The following is a 25,473-nucleotide window of genomic DNA, read 5'->3' as shown; positions in this document are numbered from 1 at the left end:
CGACAGACCACAGACAGTAAGAGCTGGTCCAAACTCTTCAGAGACCACCATCATGAACACTGGGGTCCCCCAGGGCTGTGTGCTGAGCCCTCTGCTGTTCACGCTGATGACCCATGACTGCTGTGGCAAAAACACTTTGAACCATATCACCAAGTTCGTGGACGACACAACAGTGGTGGGGCCTCATCAGCGGCGCTGACGAATCAGCCTACTGAGAGGAGGTGCATCAACTTATTAACTGGTGCGGCAACAAGAACCAACAACTGGACGTCAATAAAACAAAAGCTCTGCTGCTGACCAGAAGGCCTTGCAGAGAGTGGTGAGGGCAGCAGAGAACATCACCAGATCAGCCCAACCATCCATTCAGGACCTGTACCTTCTCTTTGAAGTGTTCACCCTCCTACCATCACCATAGACCCCACCCACCCAGCACACTAACTGTTCACCCTCCTACCATCACCATAGACCCCACCCACCCGGCACACTAACTGTTCACCCTCCTACCATCTGGAAAGCGCTACCGCAGCATGCGGTGCACGACTACCAGACTCAGCAACACCTTTTTCCCACAGGCCATCAGACTACTCAACACACAGGAAAATCTCATGAACAGGTGCTACTGCACCACATACACCCACTAACAGCGTCTGCTAAATGAATACATGTAAATGTCAGGACCAAGTGACCGCTTTGTTTTTTGTTTTTTACTCTGTAAGCTCAATGTCTGCATTATGCACTTCATCTGCACAATAACATGTAGTATCCATGCTGCTATTCAGCATTTTGCACTTCACTCCTATATGTTGCTCTTATCGTATATGTTATTTTTTTACCTGTTGACGTCTGTTTGCACTATTATGTCAAATGTTAAAATGTTGTATTATGCACATTTGGAGTATGGGGAAACGCATTTTCGATTGTGTGTTTAACAACTTGTTGCATGGTTTTATTGACAATAAAGTTCACTTTGACGATCAGACATGAAAAATATAACTAGCACTCACTCCATGAGCAAGAACATTGGCTGAACAACAAATGATCTGGATCTTAATAAACACTATCACACCCAAACAAGAGCCTTAATGAATGCAGTTCAGAACTGGGTTACGCAAGTCTGGGATTGCCAGGTTTGTGAACCCACCTGAGGAGGGGGGAGACCTCCAGCCCCTGGAAGGCAGTCAGGCAGCATGATGGTGCGTTGAGGGGTGCTGCACTGACAGGAAGGGGAGGGGTTAGCCATGGTCCAGTTCCCGTTGAGGAAGATGTCGCTGATGGATGGATCCACAGAGGGGGTGAACCAATCAGAGGCGTTTGAGGCACACGGCAGCTTCCTTTAAAATAAAATTAATCATCATCACAATCATGGATGAAGCTCAAATACAGTACTCCCCAGCTTTTGGTTACCAGCAACCTTAACAATAACATACTGTAAACACAAAAACCTTCATTCACACACACACACCTTGACCTTTCACTCTCTCAGTCGACATTGTGCTAATTATCATTAGCATTAGCTTAGCATTTTCCTTCATTTCACCTCGAAACCATGAAGGGAGCTGTGAAGCTTGCCAAGTCATATTCCACTGAGCACACTTGACAGAGTACAGATGGATGACATCACATGATATACCTGGGGTGTTGCCTACGGATGACAACTCTATTCTAACCTCTCATCAAACAGTGCTACACGGTGTAGCACTGGGGCCTCTAAAGGGATGAATACATAAACTGTGGTGAATAAGTTATAACGATGTGGTTAATAATGAATGTTCTCATCTCGTCCATACTAAGCAAAGAGTAAATGCCTCATGTTGTATGCAATGAATATTTGAAGAATGTGTTGTGGTTGATTCTTGAATTTGCTCCACTGCATTCAAATGGTGTGGGAGCTCAAACTGTCGCTCTATGAATTATTTCCCCCTATCTGGAAGTTTGGCTAGGATAGCTTTTCATTATCTTACTTAGTCAGATGTGAACAGATTAGAAAAATGTGTTCCTAGCTAATGTTAACCACTTATTAATTGGCTTCAAGAAATTTGGTTTGGCCTTATAGATCTGAAGAAGTAGACACTGTCACTGAATTGGATACCCTCAATTTCATGATAAGACATACTGACAGAACACACACACACGCCCACACACACACATGCCCACACACACACACAAAAACACATGCAGGCAATGATTTAGCAGTGCCAAAATATCCTCACAGATTACTCACGGTATGGGGTCCCCAGTCATGCAGCGAGTTCCAAATCCAGGCTTGTTTACCAACGAGTCGACCACACGAGACACCTCCAGCTTATCAGGCCCGTCATTACTGTGATAAATGTCATTGTAGTTAGTCACTGTTATTCCTTACAGGAGGTCCAATAATTAAAATGATCCAAAAGGCGATCTTGTAATCTTTTAATTAGTAGCCATTTTTGACCAAACAAACTCCCCACAGGATGCTGCCCAGAGTAATTTGCTAGAGTCTGGTCTATAAAAAAGAAAAAGAACAGTCAAAAGTATTTTCCAGTGAACTACAAGTGTAGTGAAGGCTTGCTGCATCTCATTATTGTAGGCCAATGTCCTGACACCCTATGGAACTATGGGAGTTGTGGTTTTGATGCCTCATGTGTAAAAGTGCAGGCTGTCCGTGTGGGTGATGGAGCGTGCCATAGCATTGATTAGTTCAGTGAGGGCTTGGCTCCTGGCATCAGAACGGATTAAATGATCGTTATACTCTGATCCATCTGGACGGAGCGGTGGGGTCCAAAAGGAAATTAGATATGTTGTAGTGTGCATAGCGGTGTTGCATTTAAATCAGTGCTGGTTACCAAGGAGAAAAGGCTACTAGGTTTAGCTTAATCAAGGATGAGAGAAAAATCATTGCATGACACAGTCGTTCTGTTGGGGAAGGGATCAGTTGCGTTTCCAACACGCTAGGGATCAAACTTAGTTGAAGAAAGTTTGAACTACACAGCTGAATTGAATAGGTGTGTATGTAATGTGTGTAGGTGTGCACACATTGGTCGGAGCTCACTTCTAGATGCCAGACAAAGGCTTTATGTCAGTACCTTAGAGAGAGGTAAGGCCCCTGTCGACATGCATGTTTGCAGTAAATGTGTTTGTGTACCGTTTTATTACACACTTAAATGTACTGCTTTGAGGACCACAAAGGGCATTTTATACACAATCAGTGTATATAGAACGTCTGCCCTTTATCTTAAGCATTCTCTGGGAAGGGGGGGCAACTTTTAAACAGATTGTGGCCAGACTCCAGCTGTGGTCAAGGCTGGTGTTTGGGATTAATACAATGTTCACAGCCTCATTTAGAGGCCCTCCCATGAAGGTCAGGCTATCGTTTTGTCGGCCGTAAGCAAGAGCAATCGAAGTGGCTGATTGTGAAAATAGATTATGTTCAGCCATCTGTTTTTCCATTAACAAGTGCAAGATTGAAACGTACTCGTCGCAATAAAAACTGTCAGGAATTCCTCCACTGAAAAGGAAAATACTTAAAGTAATACTTCAATAAAGTACGGTAACCTATAAGAATCATCTGCAGAGGAAGATTGTGAGCAAAAGCGAGTCCCAGCAAATTGCTTGCATTGTCACAGTAAAAAAAAAAAACTAAGTTATGGGTATTTGACACATTTTCTGAACAAAACATCACTTGCATTATTTTTACATTTAAGGCATGGAAAGTAGAAATGAAAAGGTGTTGGTATAAAATGTTACTGTTGATTCTGTGGAGTCCCAGTCTAAAAAAATATGCTTCATTTTATGTAGCAGGACAATATTACATTTATTTACATTTACATGTATTCATTTAGCAGACGCTTTTATCCAAAGCGACTTCCAAGAGAGAGCTTTACAAAGTGCATAGGTCACTGATAATAACAACAAGATAGCCCCACAGCATTGCGGGTAGTCAAAAACAAGAAGTACATATTGTGAACAACCAAAAAATAGTGCTAAAGGGAAGAAACCATAAGAGCATGTAGTTAAACAAGTTAAAATTACACAACATTAATCTCTAAGTGCAGGTGTACCTGTAGGAAAGCAATAAAAATAGGATTAACTAAAATAGAATACAACAGTTTAAATCAGCTACCACTAACCAACAAGAGCAACAGTCTAAGCAAGAGTCATTGTGATCCTTGAGGAAACTAGCGTTGGGTTCAGCAAACCATTCCTAAGTACCATTGTACTCCCGGAACAAGTGCGTCTTGAGCCTTCTCTTGAAGGTGGAGAGACAGTCCGTGTCTCTGATGGAGGTGGGGAGTTGATTCCACCACTGGGGTGCCAGGCAGGAGAAAAGCTTGTGCTGGGACCGGGCGGTCTTGAGAGGTGGGACCACCAGGCGGTTGTCTGAAGAAGACCGTAGGTGGCGGGTGGGGGTGTAAGGCTGCAGGAGAGACTTGATGTAGTCGGGCGCAGTCCCGTTCACTGCTCGGAAGGTCAGTACCAGGGTCTTGAATCTGATGCGGGCCGTTATGGGTAGCCAGTGGAGGGAGATGAGGAGCGGGGTAGATTGTAGACCAGGCGGGCCGCTGCGTTCTGAATCCTCTGAAGAGGGCGGGTTGCGCATGATGGGCGACCGGCGAGCAGCGAGTTGCAGTAGTCCAATATTGTTGAAAACATGAGAATTTCGCATATATATTACATTTTAAGATTCTACACACTATAACAGAAAACTAACAAGGTCAACATTCTTTTTAAGCGGATAAATTGGTTCTCTACACTTGCAATGGGTTGGGATATTAACTGGTTCAACACAAGCTGTGAAATCATAGGGAGGAAAAACAAGTGACACGGGACAAGAGAGAGCTAAGGGAAAGTGTCTTCAAATAATTCAAGGAAAAAGACAATGTGGGATAATTGAATGGGTAGAATGTCAGATTATACAGTGAAGAAATAACTTTTTTCCCTAATGATAAGGCACAAAACACGGCTGCTTGGTGGTCACTGACCGTCGGAAACCTGGAAAGGCATTCTTTTTTTGAAGAGTTTATCATCTTGTTCGAATAACTTACTGTCTTGTTTTGGGGACAAAGAAAAGTTATGTTCCCTTAAAACATGTAAGATAATGGGCATCTGACATTGACATCTGAGAGTCATTTAGCAACCCAGACAATTTACTGCCAGTGGAATGTCTAATTTTTAAGAATTGGAGAAGCCCGCTACTTTCTAGCCAGTTATGTTCCAGCAATCCTATTCCAGCCAATGGGCTAGGCGGGATATCCTCTTTGGCTTATTTTGTGAAATCACTGTCAATCAAACTCGAGTTGGAGGAAAGTTTGGAAGTTCAGACATAAATCGGGAGCACCATTTCTTATATTTGAATTTATTTAATAATATTACAAAGTGCAGCTTTAATTTGCTGTGAAAATGTGTCTAGATTTACTTTTAGGCCATCTATGGCAGCTGTAAAAAAAGAGAAATCCTTTTTCCCAGACACCCAAACCTCATATATATTTGCTGTTCATTTTCGATACCTGTAGGCTGAACCAACATACGTTATGATTCAGATTCCTATTATTGGAACTCCCAAATGCACAAAACAAAACAAATGAACTGGGTCAGGATGTGTGTGGGAGAAAACCATGGACTACACTTTCCTTTGGAGGATGTGTAGTTTTAACAGCCAGTCTGACACCAGTATGTGATTACCATAGCAACATGCTAGGGCCTGAAAGTCTATTTAAGCCATCCTACCAGATCGATCTATTACAATACAATGATCTCCCCAGGATAGGATAAGGAAACTCAGGCTGAATACCAATGAGTAGGAGCTATAGGAATCCAATAAGAATCTTTGGTCACTGCCAGCAGTTGTTTATAGTATTGCAGTATGCATAGTAAGACACATAGAATATTCAGCATGGCTTTTTCCCCCTCATATAATATTGCCTATTTTTGTGATTCAGAAAATTCTGAATTAATGTGTAGCTACAGCAGGAAAAAAAGGAAATGTGATATTTATCTTTTGTCACACAATACTGTGTGTGCATGTGGAATAAGAGACTCAAACAAGCCTTGTCACTTTCTGTCTTCACCCAAAAAACATCCATCACCTCTAACAAGCTACTCAACATAATTGTCCCATAAATAATAACCTGGTGACATGGTACTGCCAAAAGAAATGTAAGAAAGCGTCTAGATCTCATGAAATGACTAGGGACGAAACGTCATTCAACAGGCTGTTGAGGGTTTGGGCAGACGAGGAAGGAGGGGGAGCTCATGATGTGCACGGGAAGCTCTCTCTCTCGTGTAAAGGACGAGGCCAAATGAGCTTGCTGTCAGGTTGGGCACAGCGCTGAGAGAAAGCTGTCTTACACTCCTGCCCAGAAGTGTTTGTTTCGTATGCACACTTAATTGCTTTTGCGCCTACCGGCAGCCTAGCGGGCACCCAGCTGGGTGATACACGCTTAGGTGTGAGTGACGTGAATGCCCCCCACCAATCCACAGCATGGAGGGAAACGAGGGGTTTCTCAGCACAAAAAAATACATAAAACCCTGTTCCTCTTCTTGACACTTTGTGGGCTTCATTGTTTGCTCGGGTTGTTTCTAACAGCAGTGTGTCCACGGCGGAGGCCGGCTGGCACGAAGGCCTACCTGAAGAAGGCGGTCTGAGGGAGGCCATACATCCAGGGCTGGAGCTCCAGGCTGGGGTACTCGGAGAAGGGAGGGACGATCAGGGAGAAGATGAGAGACAGGCAGACGAACACGGCTGGCAGGACCACCTGGGACACACGGGAGGGGGGGAGGACCGACGTTAGCACAGGAGCGTCTTACAACCTTCGTGGAACACACGCGGCATAATACACGCATGGTCACGTCAGAAAGCGGTCGAAAACCATGCCGTTTGAGTCTTTTTGAATAAGTCAGAGGGTGGTTTTGCTCGGAAATGTACAGGCTTCTGCAAAGCAACCAATAAGGCATTCTGATGTCGGATGAATGAACGACAATTAAGGGCTGAACAGAAAACCCACTTCCCAAACATCCTCGACCACAGCTTGAGCCTGGCCATACTCTTCATAAAAAAATTGGAAGGGACACCAACAAGTTATTTCTCATGCCAGTTAGCACATGAACAGAAGTACTGATAACAATTGTTATTTGTCATCAATTTGTGTGGAAATGTTCACAGCAGCTACCCTTTTAGTTGAAAGGAAATACTATCCCAACAACCTACTGTATACAGGTGTGTGGGGAAGGGGAGATTTGAGGGTGTGGGGGGGGGTGGGCGGAGCTGTGTTATGCCCTGCTGTACATAAGTATGAAAGTATCATCAAAACAAATCAACTATGATTATGTGCGTCTCCACTGTTGTGCATGGCTGAGATTGGAAAACAATTCATAAAATGTGACAGAAGACCGGTTACATCGTCTCCCCTCCAACCTTCCGTCTCTCCCCTGCCTCAACCCCCAGCGCTCTTACGCGCAACCACCTAAATGATGCAACCAATCACACGCGCAAGAGACGCCTAGCCGTGGAAATTAATATGCTCACCGCGAACTTGTTTTGGCTGCTGTGCATATGTAAGGAGTTTGATTAAACACTTCCAAACGCTGGCACCATCGCCCGCCCACTCAAGCATAATTAATTTCTTGCTATTCTCTTTTTTCGTCGAAGCAGCGGCACACTTTTCGCTGCCCTCCACGTCTGCAGTCCCCCACCCTGGTTTTCTTTTCATTTTCTTCGGGGAGCTGGCAAAAAAAAACAAGGTCTAAAGAGAAAATGCACATTATCTTTAATGTTTAATCACTTGTTCGGAAGGTGCTCGTCAGGAGTAGGAGCTATGCTGAACTTGATTAATTGTGGGTGCCGAAATTGCCGAGCGCAATTCGAAATGGCACAATACAAAAGGTAGGGAGGGCTCTATATTCACTACAGAACTCTATGTTGTGTGTGTGTGTGTGTGTATGTGTGGAGAGGAAAACGCACGCAGATGAGACTGAAAGGCTAATGAGTGAGAGCGCACAAAATAAATGACTACAGAACTCTCCTTTCTTACAGTTTCTTTCCCTCCATCGTTTTCCCTCCCTCTCACAGTAATTGAGGGTGACAGCTGGTAGTTCTTCTATTGTGAGCACACTGGAGACATGTCATGACGTTGTCAAAGCTTGTGTACTTCACGGACTGGATGCATGACTGTCACTTTCTCAACTTCCTCGGTAAAATAAGGATGGAATACTTTCCAAATTGGTGTAAACACCAAAACACAATTAGGGAATGTTTTATTCACAGCATAGTCAAGTGAATAATTACAGATGGTTGGCTCTTATTTGCTCTTCAAATGAACTTGTCATGTTTCAACAGTGCAATGGCCATAATCAAGTCCCATTTTAAACTCAAATCTTGTCATGTTGCCATCCCCTTTGACTCAATTCATGACGGCAAGTAACATTTAATATCCATTATAGTTGTAATTAACTACTATTGCAAGGGGAAAACAAAGAAGAACGCTGCACCCCAAAAAATTGGCTGTTAACAGTGAATAAGAAGATTCAGTCTTGGGACGAGGTGTCAAGAATGCGCGGCCTGGTCAAAGGGCACACCCCCTCCAGACCCTAACACCATGTCACACACGGCCTTTCGATCGGACGAAACAATCCGTATCAATCGATCGTACTGCATGGGATAGTCCTAACGCATGCAGAGAGTGGAGAAGGCGGACGGATTTCTTTCAAGCCAGCTGGCGTGCCACCACCGGATCTGCTACCCACCATTTTTCTGAAGCAAACGTTAAAAGAGCCAGTCCTCAACTTTCCTCCCTCATAAATCACTCCTGTTGAGTTCCACGCCATCATCTCTTTTGTATTCCCAACGGGCTCCTTTCAAAGAGATTACCTCGCCCCATAGTCATATCTGCTCACAATGGGAGCTGTTTACATGATGTTAAAAACCCTTTGTCCGGCTCACAAGTGACACATGAATGGAGACAAAGGAGCAGAAAGAGGTGTGTTTGAGTACACAGTCTTGGTCACACACACACACACCTCGGCAAATACAACGGAGGGATGATGTGGATTGACAGTGACTAATGGGGATTGGTATAGCGGCGTATTACAGGAGAAAACGTTGTCTCAAACAGGCAGCAGAACGGGTGCACCCAGGCAGAGAGGAGGAGGAGAGACACGACTCTCCACAATGCCTTTCAAGTGTAATTAATTCAATGTCAAGATAACATTCATAGCTGATGGGGTTACATGATGTCCACACACGTGTTATGAATATGGGATTGGCTTCGCAATGGCTGATAATGTAAGGGATCGCTCCGCTGTTTCAAACGAAAACTTGTATGCAAATCATTGTGTATTCGTTTGACAAAATATTGAAAAAGGAAATTGGTCGTGTCATGTAAAACTGATATCCTTTTATTGGTATTGACTTTTAAAGTTATTTTCGTTTATTGGCTTTGACTTTTTAAAATGATAATGTTTATAATCAACAAAATGATACAGACGTGCACTTAATAGGCTAATAGCAACCTGTCAGATGCTTAATTGTTATGATAATGATATCTGATGCACGCCTAATTAAAATACATTATTTGCATACTTTCAAATTAGGAAAATAAACTGTGGACGTCTCATTGGCTTTCCTTTTCCAATTCCGTCTAAGTTATTACGAATTATAAAGAAAGTTTGCCCCTTTTGCTCTCCAAAAGTATCATTGAACTCTGTCTCCTTGGTAACCGGAGAGCGCTAACATTCTCCTCGGGCTGGATGAACCACCCACTTGCCAATACTAAGACGATGACGCATCTGGAGTGGGTTGTGGGAGAGATTCACAGAGTGTGTCCTGAAAACACCTTATCGGGTTAGCGGGGTGAGGTTTGGAAGAAAATGGTGACCAGCCCTGGAATCACAAGGAGAAAGACGTGGCGCTGCTCTTCTGCAGACGGACACTTTATTTAGTCGTGTGTGTACAAGCGCGGGTTGGGCGGGGTTGGTTCTTAAGCATCTCGACAGCAACACACTGTGAACCGGTAAGATCAGCAACATGCCAGGAGGCACGGATGGGGGTTTTCGGGGTTTAATGGAAGATCTCAGAATGCTATCGCACCAATTACGCTTTGTGGCCTCCACGTACTCCACGGTGACACGAAGGAGGAACAACGTAAATGAATACTGCGCCGCGGCACGGCGGTACATAACGGTAGTGCACCCTAGCTGTGTTGCGGTCAGAGGGCGTTACCTGGGCGACGAGTCCCTTGCGGCTCCTCCTGGCGTGGTGGAAGCGCTTGATGAAGAGCGCCAGGAACTGGCGGCGGATCAGCTCCCAGCCGGTGATGACCACGGAGCCCCTGCCATTGGTGTTGGCCACCTTCTCCGAGGCTACGACAGGGGGAGGACAATCGGTGAGGTGACCAAAAACATTGGAGTGCGATTGGGTCATCTGAACAGATGCATGGCTTTCGATGATTTAGTGAGCTCAGCCATCCATAGGGCTCAAACAACGAGGAGATTGACTCTTGGGTTGCAAACACCGGTCATGTGCTGTTGTTTGTTCCATAGGTATAAGCAAACAGACTGAAATGATGAGAACACATCTCTCCCACATAGCTGAGAACAATGCAGAGGCATGATGACTCACAACATGATTTATCCTTTGAATGATCTATTCGCCCAAAAAGAAAGTGCAATATGACTCAGAATGGAGGAGAGTCAGAAGTTAACCACACATAAAAACAAAACATTGATTGAATGAATTTCATGTCATGGCTAAGAGACACTGAAAAGGCGGCAGCCATTTTAATATTGTATCATGGGAATTAAATGAGGTCCTCCTGCGAGTATTACTAATTCAGAAGACTTCATGGTTTGGGGTTTTCAAGATGGCCGTTGAGGTCAAAAGACTACGTCTGTCCAATCTGGAGGAAAAATGACTTTCACATGAGGAGAAGAAGTAATAAAGCTACTACAATGGCTAACCCTATTCATGTTCTGTTCAAGGTCAAAACTAAGTGAAATCACTGATAAATTAAAGAAATATTCACAGTTATTCAAGCCATCTCCTCAAAAAGATAAGTCATAGGTCCTCACTACTTACCTTCCACTTTGTTTGTAAATCGCCCCTTAAAATCCTCTTTGGTTAGAGCAAAAAGGGATACAAAAATCAACAGAGAATAGACATTAAGACTGACGTCCGGCTGCAAGGCATTACAAATCTGGTTTAGAATCGTATTAAAATAGTAGTAATAGAATAGTTTTCTATGCTTTGCAGAAAATGATTTATTTTTTACCAAATTCTTTACAAACTCATTTAAGGGCAATGGTTGTGAAAGGTAAATTGATGTTCATTAAATTACCCGCAAGTTCCAAAGGTACTAAAAAAGTACTTACCACTTTTCATGGGGACTTGGTCTGAATCTGTCCTGACATTAGCCACACTGTTCCGCTTGGATTCACGGGAACTCCTTTTCCAGTCTCGTACCAATGCTTCATTTTTAGCTGTGGGAATACACATATGATTTGTAGTTTTGCCCTGACCCATTTTGAGGTTATAAATAACAAAGGGCAGAAAGACACAAACCTATAAGGTTGTATATTATGAAATACAAAAGCATGGGGCTCCATTGGTGGAAGTGGGAATGTAAAGACTTAAGCAGACAGTGTTGAGAAGGCTGAGAGCTGTTAGGTGTTATTGATCCAAACAAGAAGTATCCAAATGAATGGAACAACAAGCTAACCAATAGCATAGCTTGATAGGCAAGATAGTGGATTGAAAACAACAGGAAGTGAAGACCGTCACAGGAAGCCTTTGTCCTCTCACCTGGCTCCTCCACATCAACACCCGTGTCCTCCGCTACCTTCAGGAAAATCTACAGAATGGAAGCAGTTGTCAGACCATAAGATACATACTATGGTCTGACTATTGCAAAGATAAACAGTTGTCATAATCACTTATGTGGGTTCAGGTGACTTCAATGGAAATACATAATTGATTCAACTAATATTGTCCCGAATCAGCCTTGATCATTTTTTATAAATACATGTAAAGCGATTTAATTTTGAATGAGAAAATGCCAGACTGACAGATTGTTTCTATTTGTCAGTAAATGTGTGAGGCATGCACTTTCAAAATAACCTTGTTGTGTCTGCATGTCAGACTCCCAACCAGAATGATTCAAACAGCCCATAGGGCATGAGGACCTGACACAACTCAAACACAATAGGCTTGTTGTCCAACAGTCTCTAGGTTGTACCTACATGGACCATGCTCTCTTTAGCATATGAACCATTTTGCTTAAGAGACAGAACATGGGGAATTTGAGTGAGCATTCGTCTATCTGTGCCTGTATGAAAGTGTGCATAGAGTATGGACATGTTTGCCTGCACATACAGCACTGTGCAAAATGATTAGGGATCCAAGATTTTTTTTAACAAGAATACTGTCTTAAATATACATTTTTATGTCTTCTGCATTTGCGTGGCAGTATTAAAGTGCCCTGTTGCAGAACAAAACGATTGTTTGGTCTTTTCACGATTTCTTGAAGCATTTTCGGCTGTACTTTTGAACTCTTTGCCCCTAAGACTTTTGCATGGCACTGCAGCTGGGCCCCTCCATGGACAGTCTCCTACCTCCTCCAGTGTTGTGTCGGAGATTCCGTAAGTGGACACTCCCAGGTCGCCCATCTCCAGATCCAGCTCTTTAAAGAGCAGGGCGAAGGTGCCGTCCCGGGCCCCGCTGTAGGGGAGGATGTAGGTAATCTCCTGGCCGATGTTCTCCAGAAACACTGCCTCGGGTATGTGCCTGTGCACCAGCCTGTTGATGGCTGTAAGGTCTGGAGGGAAACAACCACCATTTTAGTGATGACAATGAGAAGACCTCCGGTGTCATTTCTTCTTTTCTCGTTGAACCACGTGCCGCCAGGGTTCTCGATTTCCCGCCTCGTACGTTAGGAACACAGTAAAGCTACTGAGGGACCTTTTAGGAATGACTTTGTGTGACGCAAATGACTCACTTACCACTGCCACAACTTGGGTATAGAGATTAAACAACAGAACATTGCTGTCGTAAGAAGAGACAATCACCATTACCATGACCTCTCTAACCGAGGTTAGAGAGTTTGGAGAGTGGACACGTTCTCCCTCATCTATCGAGGAGCTACATCTCCATTAGAATCAATCAGCACCAGCGTCGAGCCAAACACCGTCTCCGTTATTGATCCGGTGCTCTTATAGATAATCACAGCTGCTTAACCAAGCAAAGCCGAGCTGCTTTATGAGGAGGTAGGGAGATGGATCGGCCTCACACGTTGGCTTTAACTACCAACCCGTGGTTGTAATGGAGAGGAATGACCCTGTCACCATCTGCATTAAGATGTTTTTTTTTTCACTTCATGAAACCATGAACATTTTTCTACTGAATTTAGTTTGATAAAAAAACACGATGTTTAAAAAGTCCTTGAAGGGTGTGCTAAGGCATTCAAGGGACCATGGGTGGTCTCATCAGAGCTTCGCACTGCAGCCCCAGACCTCCGGGGTGAGGGGGGCCAGACCTCTTTGCCTTCCACTGCTGCCAGTTGGACAAGGCAGCCAGTCAGCTAGTAAGAATCAACAGGCGGTCAGCACCACTTCTTATGAAAGATCAGGTTAGGAAGTGAGATGGGTAGAACAACTAGAGTGATATTGAGTGTGACAGTGCCAGAAAGGTGTATTGTGAATCAATAAAAAAGGGACCAGAAAGAAAAGGGAAGAAACCCGCCGAAATGTGCTGTTAAGCGTTAAGATAAGCGTCAGTATTGGGAGTGTGTTTAGCGTACCTGAGGGCTCCGAAGAGTTGTCCCAGCTCTGGCTGCCGATCCCCTCATCCACACTGCTGCTCATGGAGGGGCAGGCCTCCTCCTATTCATTAACCAGGGACAAATGAAAAGGCCTTCACCACAGTTGGCCTTTTAGCCTGAAGATCATCCGCCTCACAGTCTGCTCTAAGTAGTCGTTCAGTAATGATGCAAGGCATTTGCATAATTGTGCTCATCAAGTTCATGACATGAAGAGGTTGAATACGTACACTTTCAAGGAACGATTACGCCGAGTCTTTTTCGGTTGAAGCACAGGTGAGGTTCAGATTTCCGCTCCAACCCATGTTATAACATTTGATGCTGGACTTTCCATCCCGACAGTTTGCTATTTAGTCGTGTTTGGTTGCAGGTCCACAAAAGTGAAATGAATACTGGTATTAACTGTTGGCTACGGATGGGGGAACGACTTGTTGAAATGTCGGGTAACTTCCTTAACTTCCTTATTGTTGAGTTGACGGACGATCCGATTATTAAAACCGAGTCCTCTTTCTAGCTCGATATGTACCTGCTGGACATTGAATGTGTTTTGTGTAGCGTCGGGCGTGACAGGGCAGGGTGGAGGGGTGCTGAACTTCCTCCCACAACAGTGTTAAATGACTTGAGCCTCCACAAAGAGCCTGTGGACTAATGGTAATTGCCGTAGCCCAACTAGCATGGGTGCATCTTGTTCATTTGCTCCTATTGATTAAAACTAAGTGCGCAAGGCTAGATTGAGTACTCGCCCCCCTCCCTCGCGACAATTACTATCATCCAGCGCGGAGGTGTCTGCCAATTTTCATGCTGGGAGGAGACTAAACACAGATCATTACAGGGGAGGGCGAGGCGTCGGAGCGCAGTTCGGAGAAGTGTGTCGATAATGGACTAGTGAACCATCTCCCTCTGGGTGCAGAAAGAAACTCACTCAACTGATCACAGGACACTGTCTGGCTCATTGTGCATGTGCACAGTCACCTGGCTTCATACAGACTCAGACATTGGTATTGGGATCTTTTCAGTACGTACAAGACAACAGGTTATCTTTAGCTTTGTGGTTGTTATACAACCGAATGCAGGACTCGTGTAACTTCTGTAAAATGTTCACTTTTTCGCGCAGTAGTTACCTTGGCATGTAAGATCCTAAAGGCTTTAGGTTATAGACACTAGGTTCATTGTTACCGTCTCTCCAATTCAACACATACTGCATTTCCTCGAGTTACCTCTTTGACCTGAGTGTGCGTGGATGCTGGGCGCGGTGAGGTCATCCCCTCTGCCACTTTCACCAGGGTCAGGTAGTAACCGCTGCCGAAGCACTTCTTCAGGAAGAGGGAGGAGCCACAGCAGCACATCTTCCCGTGGGAGATGATGGCGATGCGGTCTCCCAAGATGTCCGCCTCGTCCATGTGGTGTGTGGAGAGGATGATTGTGCGGCCTGCAGGAGGGACACGAAGCAAAAAAAAAACGATTACTGTGGGTGAGGTTGGTGAAGTGGATGTGTGTGCTTGTGTGTTTGTGTGTATGTGAGAGAAAGAGCACTTGTGTGTGTGAGGTGTTGGGGAGACTTTTTTGAGTGAAAGATTACGCCCAACTATTGTCGGCTGCCATGGTACTACATTGTTTATTCTGTCAACAATGATCAGAAGTAAGAGAAGGTGGAGGAAAAAATGTCCACAAGAGACAATTTCACAATCTGCAGCGATTTCTTTTCAAAAGATTTCTCACAAAGCTCATGGGACTAATCAACATTTTGCTGCCAACACCCTCTTGTTCTCAATTCATGCCATTTTAATATCAATGCAGTGGAAGACTGTGTGGGTGTTTTTTATTTTATTACATTATAACTCAACTACTTCAATCCAATTCCAATGGAATAAACAGTGAAAACACCTTTATAGCCATTCAATTTAAACACAGACCATATTTATTCATTTATATAATCATTTTTTATTTTATTTTTATAAGAGCTACTGATATGATGCCCGGAGCTATATATTAACACAGCCAGAGAGCCAACGTTTTCACAGAGGTAAGTGAGGTCGTAATGTACCACGTGTCCGAAGCTAACGTGTTTCAATTAGCACCTTCCTTGGCAACCAGGAAATCATCCCAGGATCTGTGATGAAGTCACAGCATGGTCATCTCACTGGATGTCGTTAGCTGGTAGCATGTTTGCCAGTATTCACATTTACCTGCTGCTACTGTGCACTGTGGGTGTGTTGATTGGGATGTGTTCCAAACGCACAGATCGACTTCCTTTTTTCATAGTGTCATGACGGTAAGCCTTCAGCTTCAAATAGACAGATTGGATGAAATCTTAAGTGGAAAGAAAGGCATTGTGGGTATGAGGTATTCGGCAGACAATTGGACGCTTGTAAAATTGGGCACTTGTCGAAAGTTTGCATTATTATAACTCTCTGGGGCTGACACTGACATGTTTTAAATGAGTAGGATTTGACCGTTATAATGTATAATAATAGATATTAGCCTATGCCATCTGTGTTTGTCGACACAAGGTCTGACAGCGTCAGGCTCGCGGTCACCCGTTATGACACACTAGTATCTGTTGATTAGCTGCGTGATTTGACCTTACCCCGTTGTTTGTGTTATATTTTGGGGGTCGTTATTATTGGAGGTCAGGGTCGACTGCTGAGCATGGCACGTTTGTTCTTGTTCTTTCCTCTGAGTTTGTTCAATTTATATCTCCCCTGGTCGCATTATCCCCAGGACGAACACACACACACACACACAGGTCATTAGACAGAGCTCCACAACTCCTCTGAGCTCTGCTGCCTAGCCAATCACACCTCTTTGAAATTATGAAACGTGTCAGCAGAGACCAAGCAATCAGTGTTTTGACTTGTGATACAGCTCCGAAAGCTGAACGCAAGCACTGATGATTATACAGAGAAAACATGGTTCTTTTGAAGGATAAACAGTTTGTTTGAGGCTGGGTGATTCCGTTTGTGCAAGGTTCAGTTTTGGTGGCTGTGGTTGGTTTCCCGAGGTAGTATCATACTTTACAAGGTGAAATAATAAACACCCGGTGCATCGTACGGAAGCTAGGAGAAAAATAAATGTGCTGGGGCGAAGCACTGCCCACAAAGGCTCGCTGATTTATGGCATGTTGTGTTGCATTACGGCACCAAGTGATACATCAAAGCAGTGTGGAAATCACAGGTACATCTTTTGTGCAGTGACTACGTACAACATGGTCTAGGGAAGAGATCAGGAACCAGAGAAGCCACCTGGCTTGTAAATCAAGTGGAAGGACATGGACATTAACTGGTCGAAATGAACCAAGAAACATCGCTTATATTTAGATGTATCATTTGGTGAAACTTTTAATCAGTTGTGTCATTGACACTTGAGACAGGAGGCTGTTTGACTTAAATCAATAATGTCTGAATCCATAACCTCAAATTCTAATTGCTCTGCCTCTAATGTGCCACCAAGCCCTTTTATACTGTGTCCAAAGATGTGTGGATTTGAACCTTCTTTTAATTGCTGAAGGAATAAATGAAACAGACATTCGGCAAACTACTCAACATGGATACTCTAATGGATTCACATTAAAAGGCCACAATTAGAAGCATGTTCTTCCATTTGCACTCATCTAGTTTGGAGTCGGTCTGCTCGTTTTCTTTCATAGGGACTACGATTAGAGTTCTCACGTCATCTCTATGCTGTGCCATTATCCTGAACAAGGTAAACCCCTTCCAGTTTCATTCATAATCCAGAGGTGCGCTGGCTGTTGACTCATTTAGCCTCGAGAGTGTTGTGGCTGCTGGCTGGGACGCTTCAAGTGACGTTGTGCGCGTGTACACGTCGGGGTGTCAATACATTATGAATCTTTTTCTTTCTTTCCACTCAACCGGCAACTCAATCTTGCACGAAAATACCGAATAAGATTGAACAACTCCGCGTTACAATTTCAAACATTTAAAAGGGACATTATTTGAATAACTGCCAATATTGACCGAGTGTTACTCTGCTGTTGGTTAGACATATGTATGAACACCGCCCACCAAACCGATTTGATGACTAGCTTTTAGGTGACGTAGATGGCATCATGGCTGGTTGTTGTGGATTTTCCAAGGTCAAAGTGCCAAAGATGGATTTTAGTACAGGGCGGTTTGAAGCAGTACTGTCGAGCACCACAGTGACGCAACAAGAGTACACAATACACTAAGCTGTTAGAAAAGAGGTGCTTGTGAAGCAAGACAAAGAAAGGTATCTGGTGTGTTAGTCTCTCCAGCTGTGATGTTTGGGATATTAGTATTTGCTTTGAATTTGTGGCAGTTCTTTGGCATGCTAATTAGTATTTTTCGTCAACATAATTTTTGGAAATGCATCTCAGATGAGGCCTTTAATCCATGAATTTAGAATTTGCTAACGACTTCATGGGTTTTTGTTTTGTGTTCAGATGTTTGTGCTCAATGCTGTATTACCTTACCGGTAATCAAAAACACGCTGCAGACTTTAATATAGCCGGGAGTCTATTTTCAGACCTAAACCTTTTCTAAATGTGATTAAATCAACTTTGCAGAGGTACACCAGATAATAATCCACATCAGGGATGATAGTGGGATATTACAAATCATGGAAAATACTATTGTTTTATTATGATATCTGCATTATATCTAACGTAGTTTGTCTGTTGGACATGACATGACACACCATCTCCCTTAGCTGCACAGCAGGGCTGTCAAAACTTGTTCATGGAGTGAAAAGTGTAAAGCAATAGTTCAGAGGCTGGACTGGTGACAAAACTCTAATGGACACAAACAGGGAGCAATAAAATCGGAGTCGGCCTGCGACTTAGGAGCCCGACCAGCGCACGCTGTACGGATTTCTAGTCTCTTGAAGTGAACATTTCTCCTTTAAGAGATGTTTTCCCCTTGATACTCATATTAATTCAGTGATGAGCATTTAACTGCCTCTCATAACCTATTCACCACACAGAAATGCAATACGCTGGGCTACTTCAAAGCTGCACCTGCTAATGACATCAGAAGTGCAAGCAAACAGCCATCGTTGATGTTGAACCTCAGAGAATAATCAAAGGAGGCAGTTTTCTGACAGTTAAAACATGTAAACAAGTTGCTCCATTCCAATGAGAGAGACAGCTAAAATAGACACCCAACACTTTGACTTGAGGTCCAAGAAGGTTGTTTCAATAATCTTACAATATTTCCCAGACTCTTTCATTTGAAAAGAGATTGTTGACTGATCAGCCCAGGGCCAGGATTAGTGCGGTGGCGATTGTGTGAATGGTACCAGTGAGTGGTCAGACTCTGGCTCCTCCAACAAGAACCAACACCAAACAAGTACAAATCTGCACCATACATTGCAAGGGAATCAAACAAAATCCCCAACACATCCTGGGTGCAACTTTGAGATCTATGTGACATCGTCACTTAGCATGGGCACTTAGCATAGCTCCAATATGACTCACTTCAAGCTAGCTGATGTGGGTGTTCTCATTAAAAGAGTTCTCTTGAACTTTGGATCACAGTGAAAGGGCTTGATTAGAGAGCCCGCCTAATGACACAGTGAGGGCGGTATGTCGCTCGATGCACATTAAACATTTAGACATCGACTGGAAATGTGTTATTATAACGCTTGTGTATGGCTCCCTGGCATTGGCCGGATCAAGGCAACAAGAAAAGAAAAATTGCAGACAATTATTGAGTGTGTTAAAATGTCGTGTTGATTGAAAGGGCTTGTGGCCATCCGTTTCTACCTCGATTGTGTTGATATGGAAGAGCAAGATGATTATCTGGCCACAATCCTTGTCATTGGGGGAAAGTGGTTTGGAACGCACAATATATATTTAAAGACACAAAGCCAGGAGTTCATTGCTATACAAAAGCTACTTTTTCATTCACATGTCAAATATTTCTTTTAGCAGGTGCAGGTCTGACACAATGTTAAACGCGCGCTCTTAACATCGAGACTGATTTATCCAGGGACACTTTCTCAACAGTGCTCCAGGAAACTAAAAGGAAAAAACAACAACAACATAGCTTTGTTGAAAGCTGGCGTAGGAGCAGGATCCAGACCTTGTTTGTACTTGAGCAGCAGGTCCCAGATCCCCCTTCGGGCGTAGGGGTCCACTCCTGCCGTGGGCTCATCCAGGATGACGATGTTGGAGCCGCCCACAAAAGCGATGGCTACGGACAGTTTCCTCTGCATCCCACCTAAGATCCCAAAATGGTTGTGTGCCTTTAGTGGACATTACAATGCTGACTCATAATAACTTATTATAAAGTGTCATAATATAGTCATAATAATAGTCATGTGTAACTCGTAACTTACTATAATAATGTCACTGAAATGATAATCCTCCACAAATGTAATAAAACATTTTTTTTCAAACTGCCATTTCAAATTGTTATGACTCACATTTTTGTACAAGTCTGTTCTGCAAGGATTCTTACTGCCATTTAGAATATATTATTTACTGTCACAATATTGCTGAGCACTTGTGGGGCTAAATCAGTAGAACCGAATGGATGTTCAGATATTGTTTCTGTTTAATTCAGTATGGAACGAATGGGATTCGACTGAGAAGGATTTGACGAGACCTGTTCAGTATTAGTCAGTGTTTTTAAAACGTGTTTACTGCCTTTAGTCTGCCATGAAATGGCGAGCAGCTTCAGGTTCATGTGACTGCCGATGACACCAGCACACCTGATACCCTGGGGATGGATTTGAATGCTTCCTATGTTGTGCTAATGTAGCGGAAAGGTCAGGCCAGATGAACCTTGAAAGTCATATTTCAGCAATTTTGTACACTAGCAACCCATAACTGGAGCCAATTTACCATACACGTCATTCATTGTCCCCTAGACAATGGATTATACCCCTAACAACACAAGCACAGAGGCATGTCTATATGCAGACAAATAATGCCTATACTTTGACATGTTTCTAAGTGGTTTTGTGTGGGGGCAGGCAGAAACCTAAATAATCCTTTCGGATTTCCCCAAGACAAATTGCACCCCAAGGATACACAGACACACAAAACAGACATGCAGCCACACTTAGTGTATCAAGTGTCATCACATTAAGGTCTAATTTGTGTGTTATTGCAATCATTTGTTCCCAGGATAGAGCTGTCACTAGGATCCGCAATGACACAGACCTGACAGGTTCTTGGCCAGTTCCTTTCGCTTGTGCGGCAGGCCCACGTCTGCGATCATCTGGTCGATCTCGATCTTCACCTCGGCGCGGCTGCGCCCCTTCAGACGGCCGTAGAAGTAGATGTGCTCCTCAACAGTCAAGCTGAGAAGAAAAACGGATACGTTTCCCAAAAGGTTATCCATGTTTAATCCTCCGACACAAATTCCAGGATTTATGAAAAATGGACAGAACGTCTCAGGAAGTCGGTGCTAGATTGAATTTAAATTCAACATGAATTTGTTATCAAGCGGTCACACATCAATGCAACCGACAGTACAGTTATACTTTCACTTCAAAGCCCTGGTGAAAGTCACATACTGTACCGGTATTGTTTCGACTTTCCTAACATCTTTGCCTGTAGCGTGCCAGTGAATATTTCGATATCCACCCACCCCTGTGTGTGGCTATTGAAATCTCAAAGTACAGACATTTGGCTCTGTACGGAAACAAAATTACATGCATGGCAGTGATTCACAGGTGCTCAGTCGTAAATGAGATGAAGGAGAAGTGAGACTACAGGTGATTACTCAGGTGAAAGGGAGAGAATGAGTGATAAACTAGTTATAGGAGAGAGAGACCGACTCAATCACCTGAAAGTGAGAATAATGGTTTGCAATGATGCAACTAGAAGCAACAGAGTGAGATACTGAATCATATTTTGGAAGAATCGTTTTCGGGGTAAAGGCGTCTTCATGAGTATAATACCATGCTGAAACTACACCTCCAGAAGAATTGGTATTGCTCATAACCTTACCAAGACATTTTCAACAAATGCTGCCAAGTGTGTGTGAGCTTGTGTGTGTGTGTGCGCACGCACGTGTTTATAATATAATGCATGGGACAGTACATGTGTGTGCTGGAGGGCAGAGTTCAGAAACATACTCATTAAATAAAACATTGTGTTGTGGGCACATTCCCAAATGCTTCCTGATGGTGTCCATGTCTGTCCGGATATCAAGTCCGTTAACGAACGCCGTCCCAGATGTAGGGGCAAAAAGTCCCGTCAGGATTGACCTGGGGGGGGAAACGGAGGACAGGTTCTGGACTGGAATTACAAATCAACAACACCATTGTGATTACTATACACAGCAATGCAAAAAGATACTGCACTGTGCGAGACATTGGTTCTGCACAGACATGTCGGGATTGATCCGGGCATGCTGAGCTTGACGGATTGTTACGACACATGGAGCAGAAAACACAGGCGGAAAGGTCAGAGCATGTCAGCAGAATGACATTATTGATACATAACCATGTCAAGGTAATAATATGTACGGTTTGTGGACAAAAATTGTAGACCCCATGCAGTCATATTGTCATCAGTAGAAACAGACATTACATACATACATTACATACAGATAGACCTTAAATAATTGTATATTTTTTGCCACCAATTCCCCACTTAGTGTTTTGGAAAACTGGCACACTGTATCTACATATGTGTACAGTGACCATCCAGCTGACCTTATGATATAAACACTGCATGGCAACTTAATACTACAAGACAACTGTCCAAAAGAACAAGGCATGCGTGTCCAGACAATCCCTTTAGACATCTGTACTGTCAAACTCAGGTCCGCCTCAAACAAACTGTTTGGTGGTCACGCGTCTACAGAGGGTGACTAAGCTGCTCTCTGTCCTGTCCGCTAACCTTCATGCTTTGCTCCCCCTCCCAACAGATCTAGCTTTCGTTCCGCTTACTCACCCAAGACCTCCTCTTTTGTTCTTCCCTTCCTATTTGAGCTCACACACACACACGTCTGTTTCTCTCTCTCCTTCTCCGAGTAGAGTCTCCATTTTGTGACCCTGAATTCTCTACTCCATTTTGACAAGCAATTAACTGACCGCCCTCCTTTGGGGCTGCAGTAAGCTGGGTGCTTAGAGTAAATCCTGCCATTAGAACTTAGAGTAGGTCCAGTCTGGTGATCTTGTCACCTTTATTTACTTAGGTACACGGTGTACGACACACAGCGGGCAAGTTATTTGTGGTAGGAAATGTGATGGTGAAATGGAATTTGAGAGTTATTTTTGATTGACCACACAAAGGAACACATTCCTTCGGGCCGGCATTCAAACCAAGATAAAATGGAACTTTAAAATTGTTGGTACATTCTTAGTTACACTATCTGAGGTCAAACCATTCAATGAGTCTTCTCAACATGAGCAAGGCCACATCTTTGATGGAAATAATTGGTCATTGGACACGTGTTTTCACACCTGTGTTAGTGTGACTCGTACTTACATGGTGGTTGTTTTCCCGGCCCCATTGTGACCGAGGAATGATGTGATCTGGTTTTCGTAGAAGTCCACACTCAAGCCGTCCACAGCGAGTTTTTTACCCGTCTTGTAGATCTTCACAAGGTTCCTAATTGAAACCCCTGCCTTCATCTCAGGAGCCGGCTTTTCCAGGCGATCTTTGGAATAATACATCAAATAAATACAGTGTACCCTTGTGTCATTCTAAATCAGGGACATCCAAAAACTAGCCAATAGTTTCCTTTGATACACCCCTGAAGTAGTGCTGGGATATATTTAGATGTCTCTCCTTTGCTTGTTTCCTTGATAAAGTTTTACGTTGATAAAGTTTTCCGTATTATTCTTTTATTTTCCCGTAGTTTTTTTATGTGTGTGCCAAATCAATTGTATCATAGCTTGTTTGCCATGTATCAAAGCGTGGTATTGTTTGTCTTTTGTAAAAGGTTCATCCTTTTTTCTTTTCATATTAAAACAAGTATGTGTGATGTTCACATGGTGCCACCCACATTACCATTAACACAGAGGAAGGAGGTGGATGAAGTCGACAATTTGAAACAAGCCTCACAATAGACTACTTTCTCACCTCCCCCAACCAAATGTTGATTATAAAAAGCTAATTTACCAATACGGACTTGACACTAAGCTGAACTGTGGGTTTTTTGTGTGTGTGCACACTCTGCTCTATAATTATCCAATTCCCAAGCCTACGGCAAGGTGTTAACATTCAGTGGCAACCGTTCCAATTAGCTTTCTGCATTGAGATCCCATTCTCCCGGTGATGGGAATGACCTGTCGAGAGTGCGACAAATAATAAAGTAGCTTTTGTGTAACACCCACAGACGAGCCTGGAAAAAATCCTCACCGTTATACTCTCCGTGCTCCTTGAGCAAAGTGAGGTCAGCGTCACTGGCGGAGGTCGTCCCACACCAATAGGAGGTGGTGAAAGGAAAGTACCAGGGCTTGGGGATTCCATATTGGCCTGTGATTAAGCATGGGCAATATTATTCACACTCTAATCATAAGTTGGCTTGGAGGTGAGGAGGGGGGGGGGGGGGTGAGCACTTTCCACAGGCAAGCCTGATCCAAATCCTCTCTCTTATTCCAAATAGAACCGATGGAATTAATACTAGGCCTATGTGCTTAAGGGTTATTGACTATGGCTGGGCTTGATTAAGTTGCATAGAAAGAGTTGGCTTGATAAAAATGAAATTCAACTTGAAAAACTGTAAATATATAGCTGCACTGTACATTGTTCAGAGTCTGCCATGACATCGTTTCTACATATCTCCACAACATACGAGTAGAATTATTGCTCAACCCCAAACAACATATGATGAAGCTACTATAGTGAGTACCTGGGAACACATTCTCGATGTACCACGTTAGAAACCAGTAAAGAAGGGAATCGACCAGCATCATGAAGATGGACACGATGAAGCTGTAGCGGTCTCCGTCTTCTGGGCTCCTGCGGATGTTGCTCCACTGGATCCCGATGCCCTGCTCCTCATACTTGGAGAAGTTCTCACAGCCGTACCCGAAGGCCACACACGACAGCAGACTCTGGGAGAGGAACCCGTGGACATTGTTGGTTACGTGGTGCTAAATCGAATGAACTGATTTTCCCCTGTTACTCGAGTTCCACTTCTTGACTACTTGTATCAGTTGTCATTATAGATTAGGAAGCTGCTGTGTGTATTGAAAATGATAAACATCAATAAATGATGAACAGGCTAACACTTTAGATTCAGTGGCATGTAATGAGTGTTAATTATAAGGCCCTTATAAGATGCTTATCAACATTAATATGCAGTACTAATACCTATTAACCAATGCTTAGTACGAGCACCTGGATCTTAAGTGTCACCGACAAACAGTTAACAATGCAGAACTGAGTAGAAATCACTAAATAGTCATTAATTAAACTATTATCTGGGCACTGATTGCTTATGGATACAAGGCAAACCAGGAATGACAAAAGAAATAACTAGATACATAGGGTTACACACCATGTTTTACAAATAAAGATTGAAGCAATCGCACTGCGGAACATTTCCGATGATCCTTTGCCCATGACACATCCTTGGTGAAGGCCCATCAGTCTATCCCTGCCATGCAGCTTGCCAGCTGTTTGGTCATGCCTCATTGAGTCTCCGCATTTAAACCCAGAGGCAGATGCCACAAACGATCGCCGAGGCCTCAGAGAGTTCGACGTTAAAGTCCAAAAAGAACCAGAAGCCTTTGTGGAAGTGTGCTG

General features: G+C 43.5%; 1 protein-coding gene across 5 annotated transcripts in view; it reads right to left on the bottom strand.

The window, feature by feature from the left end:
* Positions 1 to 25,473, bottom strand: part of LOC124486939 (phospholipid-transporting ATPase ABCA1-like) — a 116,171-nt gene that overhangs the window by 51,312 nt on the left and 39,386 nt on the right. For 4 of the 5 annotated variants that reach the window (XM_047048837.1, XM_047048835.1, XM_047048838.1 and 1 more), the window contains exons 17-32: positions 24,575 to 24,779; positions 24,082 to 24,198; positions 23,206 to 23,377; positions 21,846 to 21,977; positions 20,926 to 21,065; positions 19,841 to 19,978; positions 14,999 to 15,210; positions 13,764 to 13,845; positions 12,580 to 12,782; positions 11,771 to 11,819; positions 11,341 to 11,448; positions 11,048 to 11,083; positions 10,193 to 10,332; positions 6,604 to 6,731; positions 2,222 to 2,320; positions 1,142 to 1,331 (exon numbers count right to left, since the gene is read on the bottom strand). In XM_047048837.1, the coding sequence (XP_046904793.1) occupies positions 1,142 to 1,331; positions 2,222 to 2,320; positions 6,604 to 6,731; positions 10,193 to 10,332; positions 11,048 to 11,083; positions 11,341 to 11,448; positions 11,771 to 11,819; positions 12,580 to 12,782; positions 13,764 to 13,845; positions 14,999 to 15,210; positions 19,841 to 19,978; positions 20,926 to 21,065; positions 21,846 to 21,977; positions 23,206 to 23,377; positions 24,082 to 24,198; positions 24,575 to 24,779 (2,151 nt within the window). The remainder of the gene's footprint in view (positions 1 to 1,141; positions 1,332 to 2,221; positions 2,321 to 6,603; positions 6,732 to 10,192; positions 10,333 to 11,047; positions 11,084 to 11,340; positions 11,449 to 11,770; positions 11,820 to 12,579; positions 12,783 to 13,763; positions 13,846 to 14,998; positions 15,211 to 19,840; positions 19,979 to 20,925; positions 21,066 to 21,845; positions 21,978 to 23,205; positions 23,378 to 24,081; positions 24,199 to 24,574; positions 24,780 to 25,473) is intronic. The other variant, XM_047048840.1, reaches the window with a different exon arrangement.

Source organism: Hypomesus transpacificus, chromosome 25 (assembly GCF_021917145.1).
Source record: "Hypomesus transpacificus isolate Combined female chromosome 25, fHypTra1, whole genome shotgun sequence".
Taxonomy (NCBI): Eukaryota; Metazoa; Chordata; class Actinopteri; order Osmeriformes; family Osmeridae; genus Hypomesus; species Hypomesus transpacificus.
This window is presented reverse-complemented; position numbering and strand designations above follow the sequence as displayed.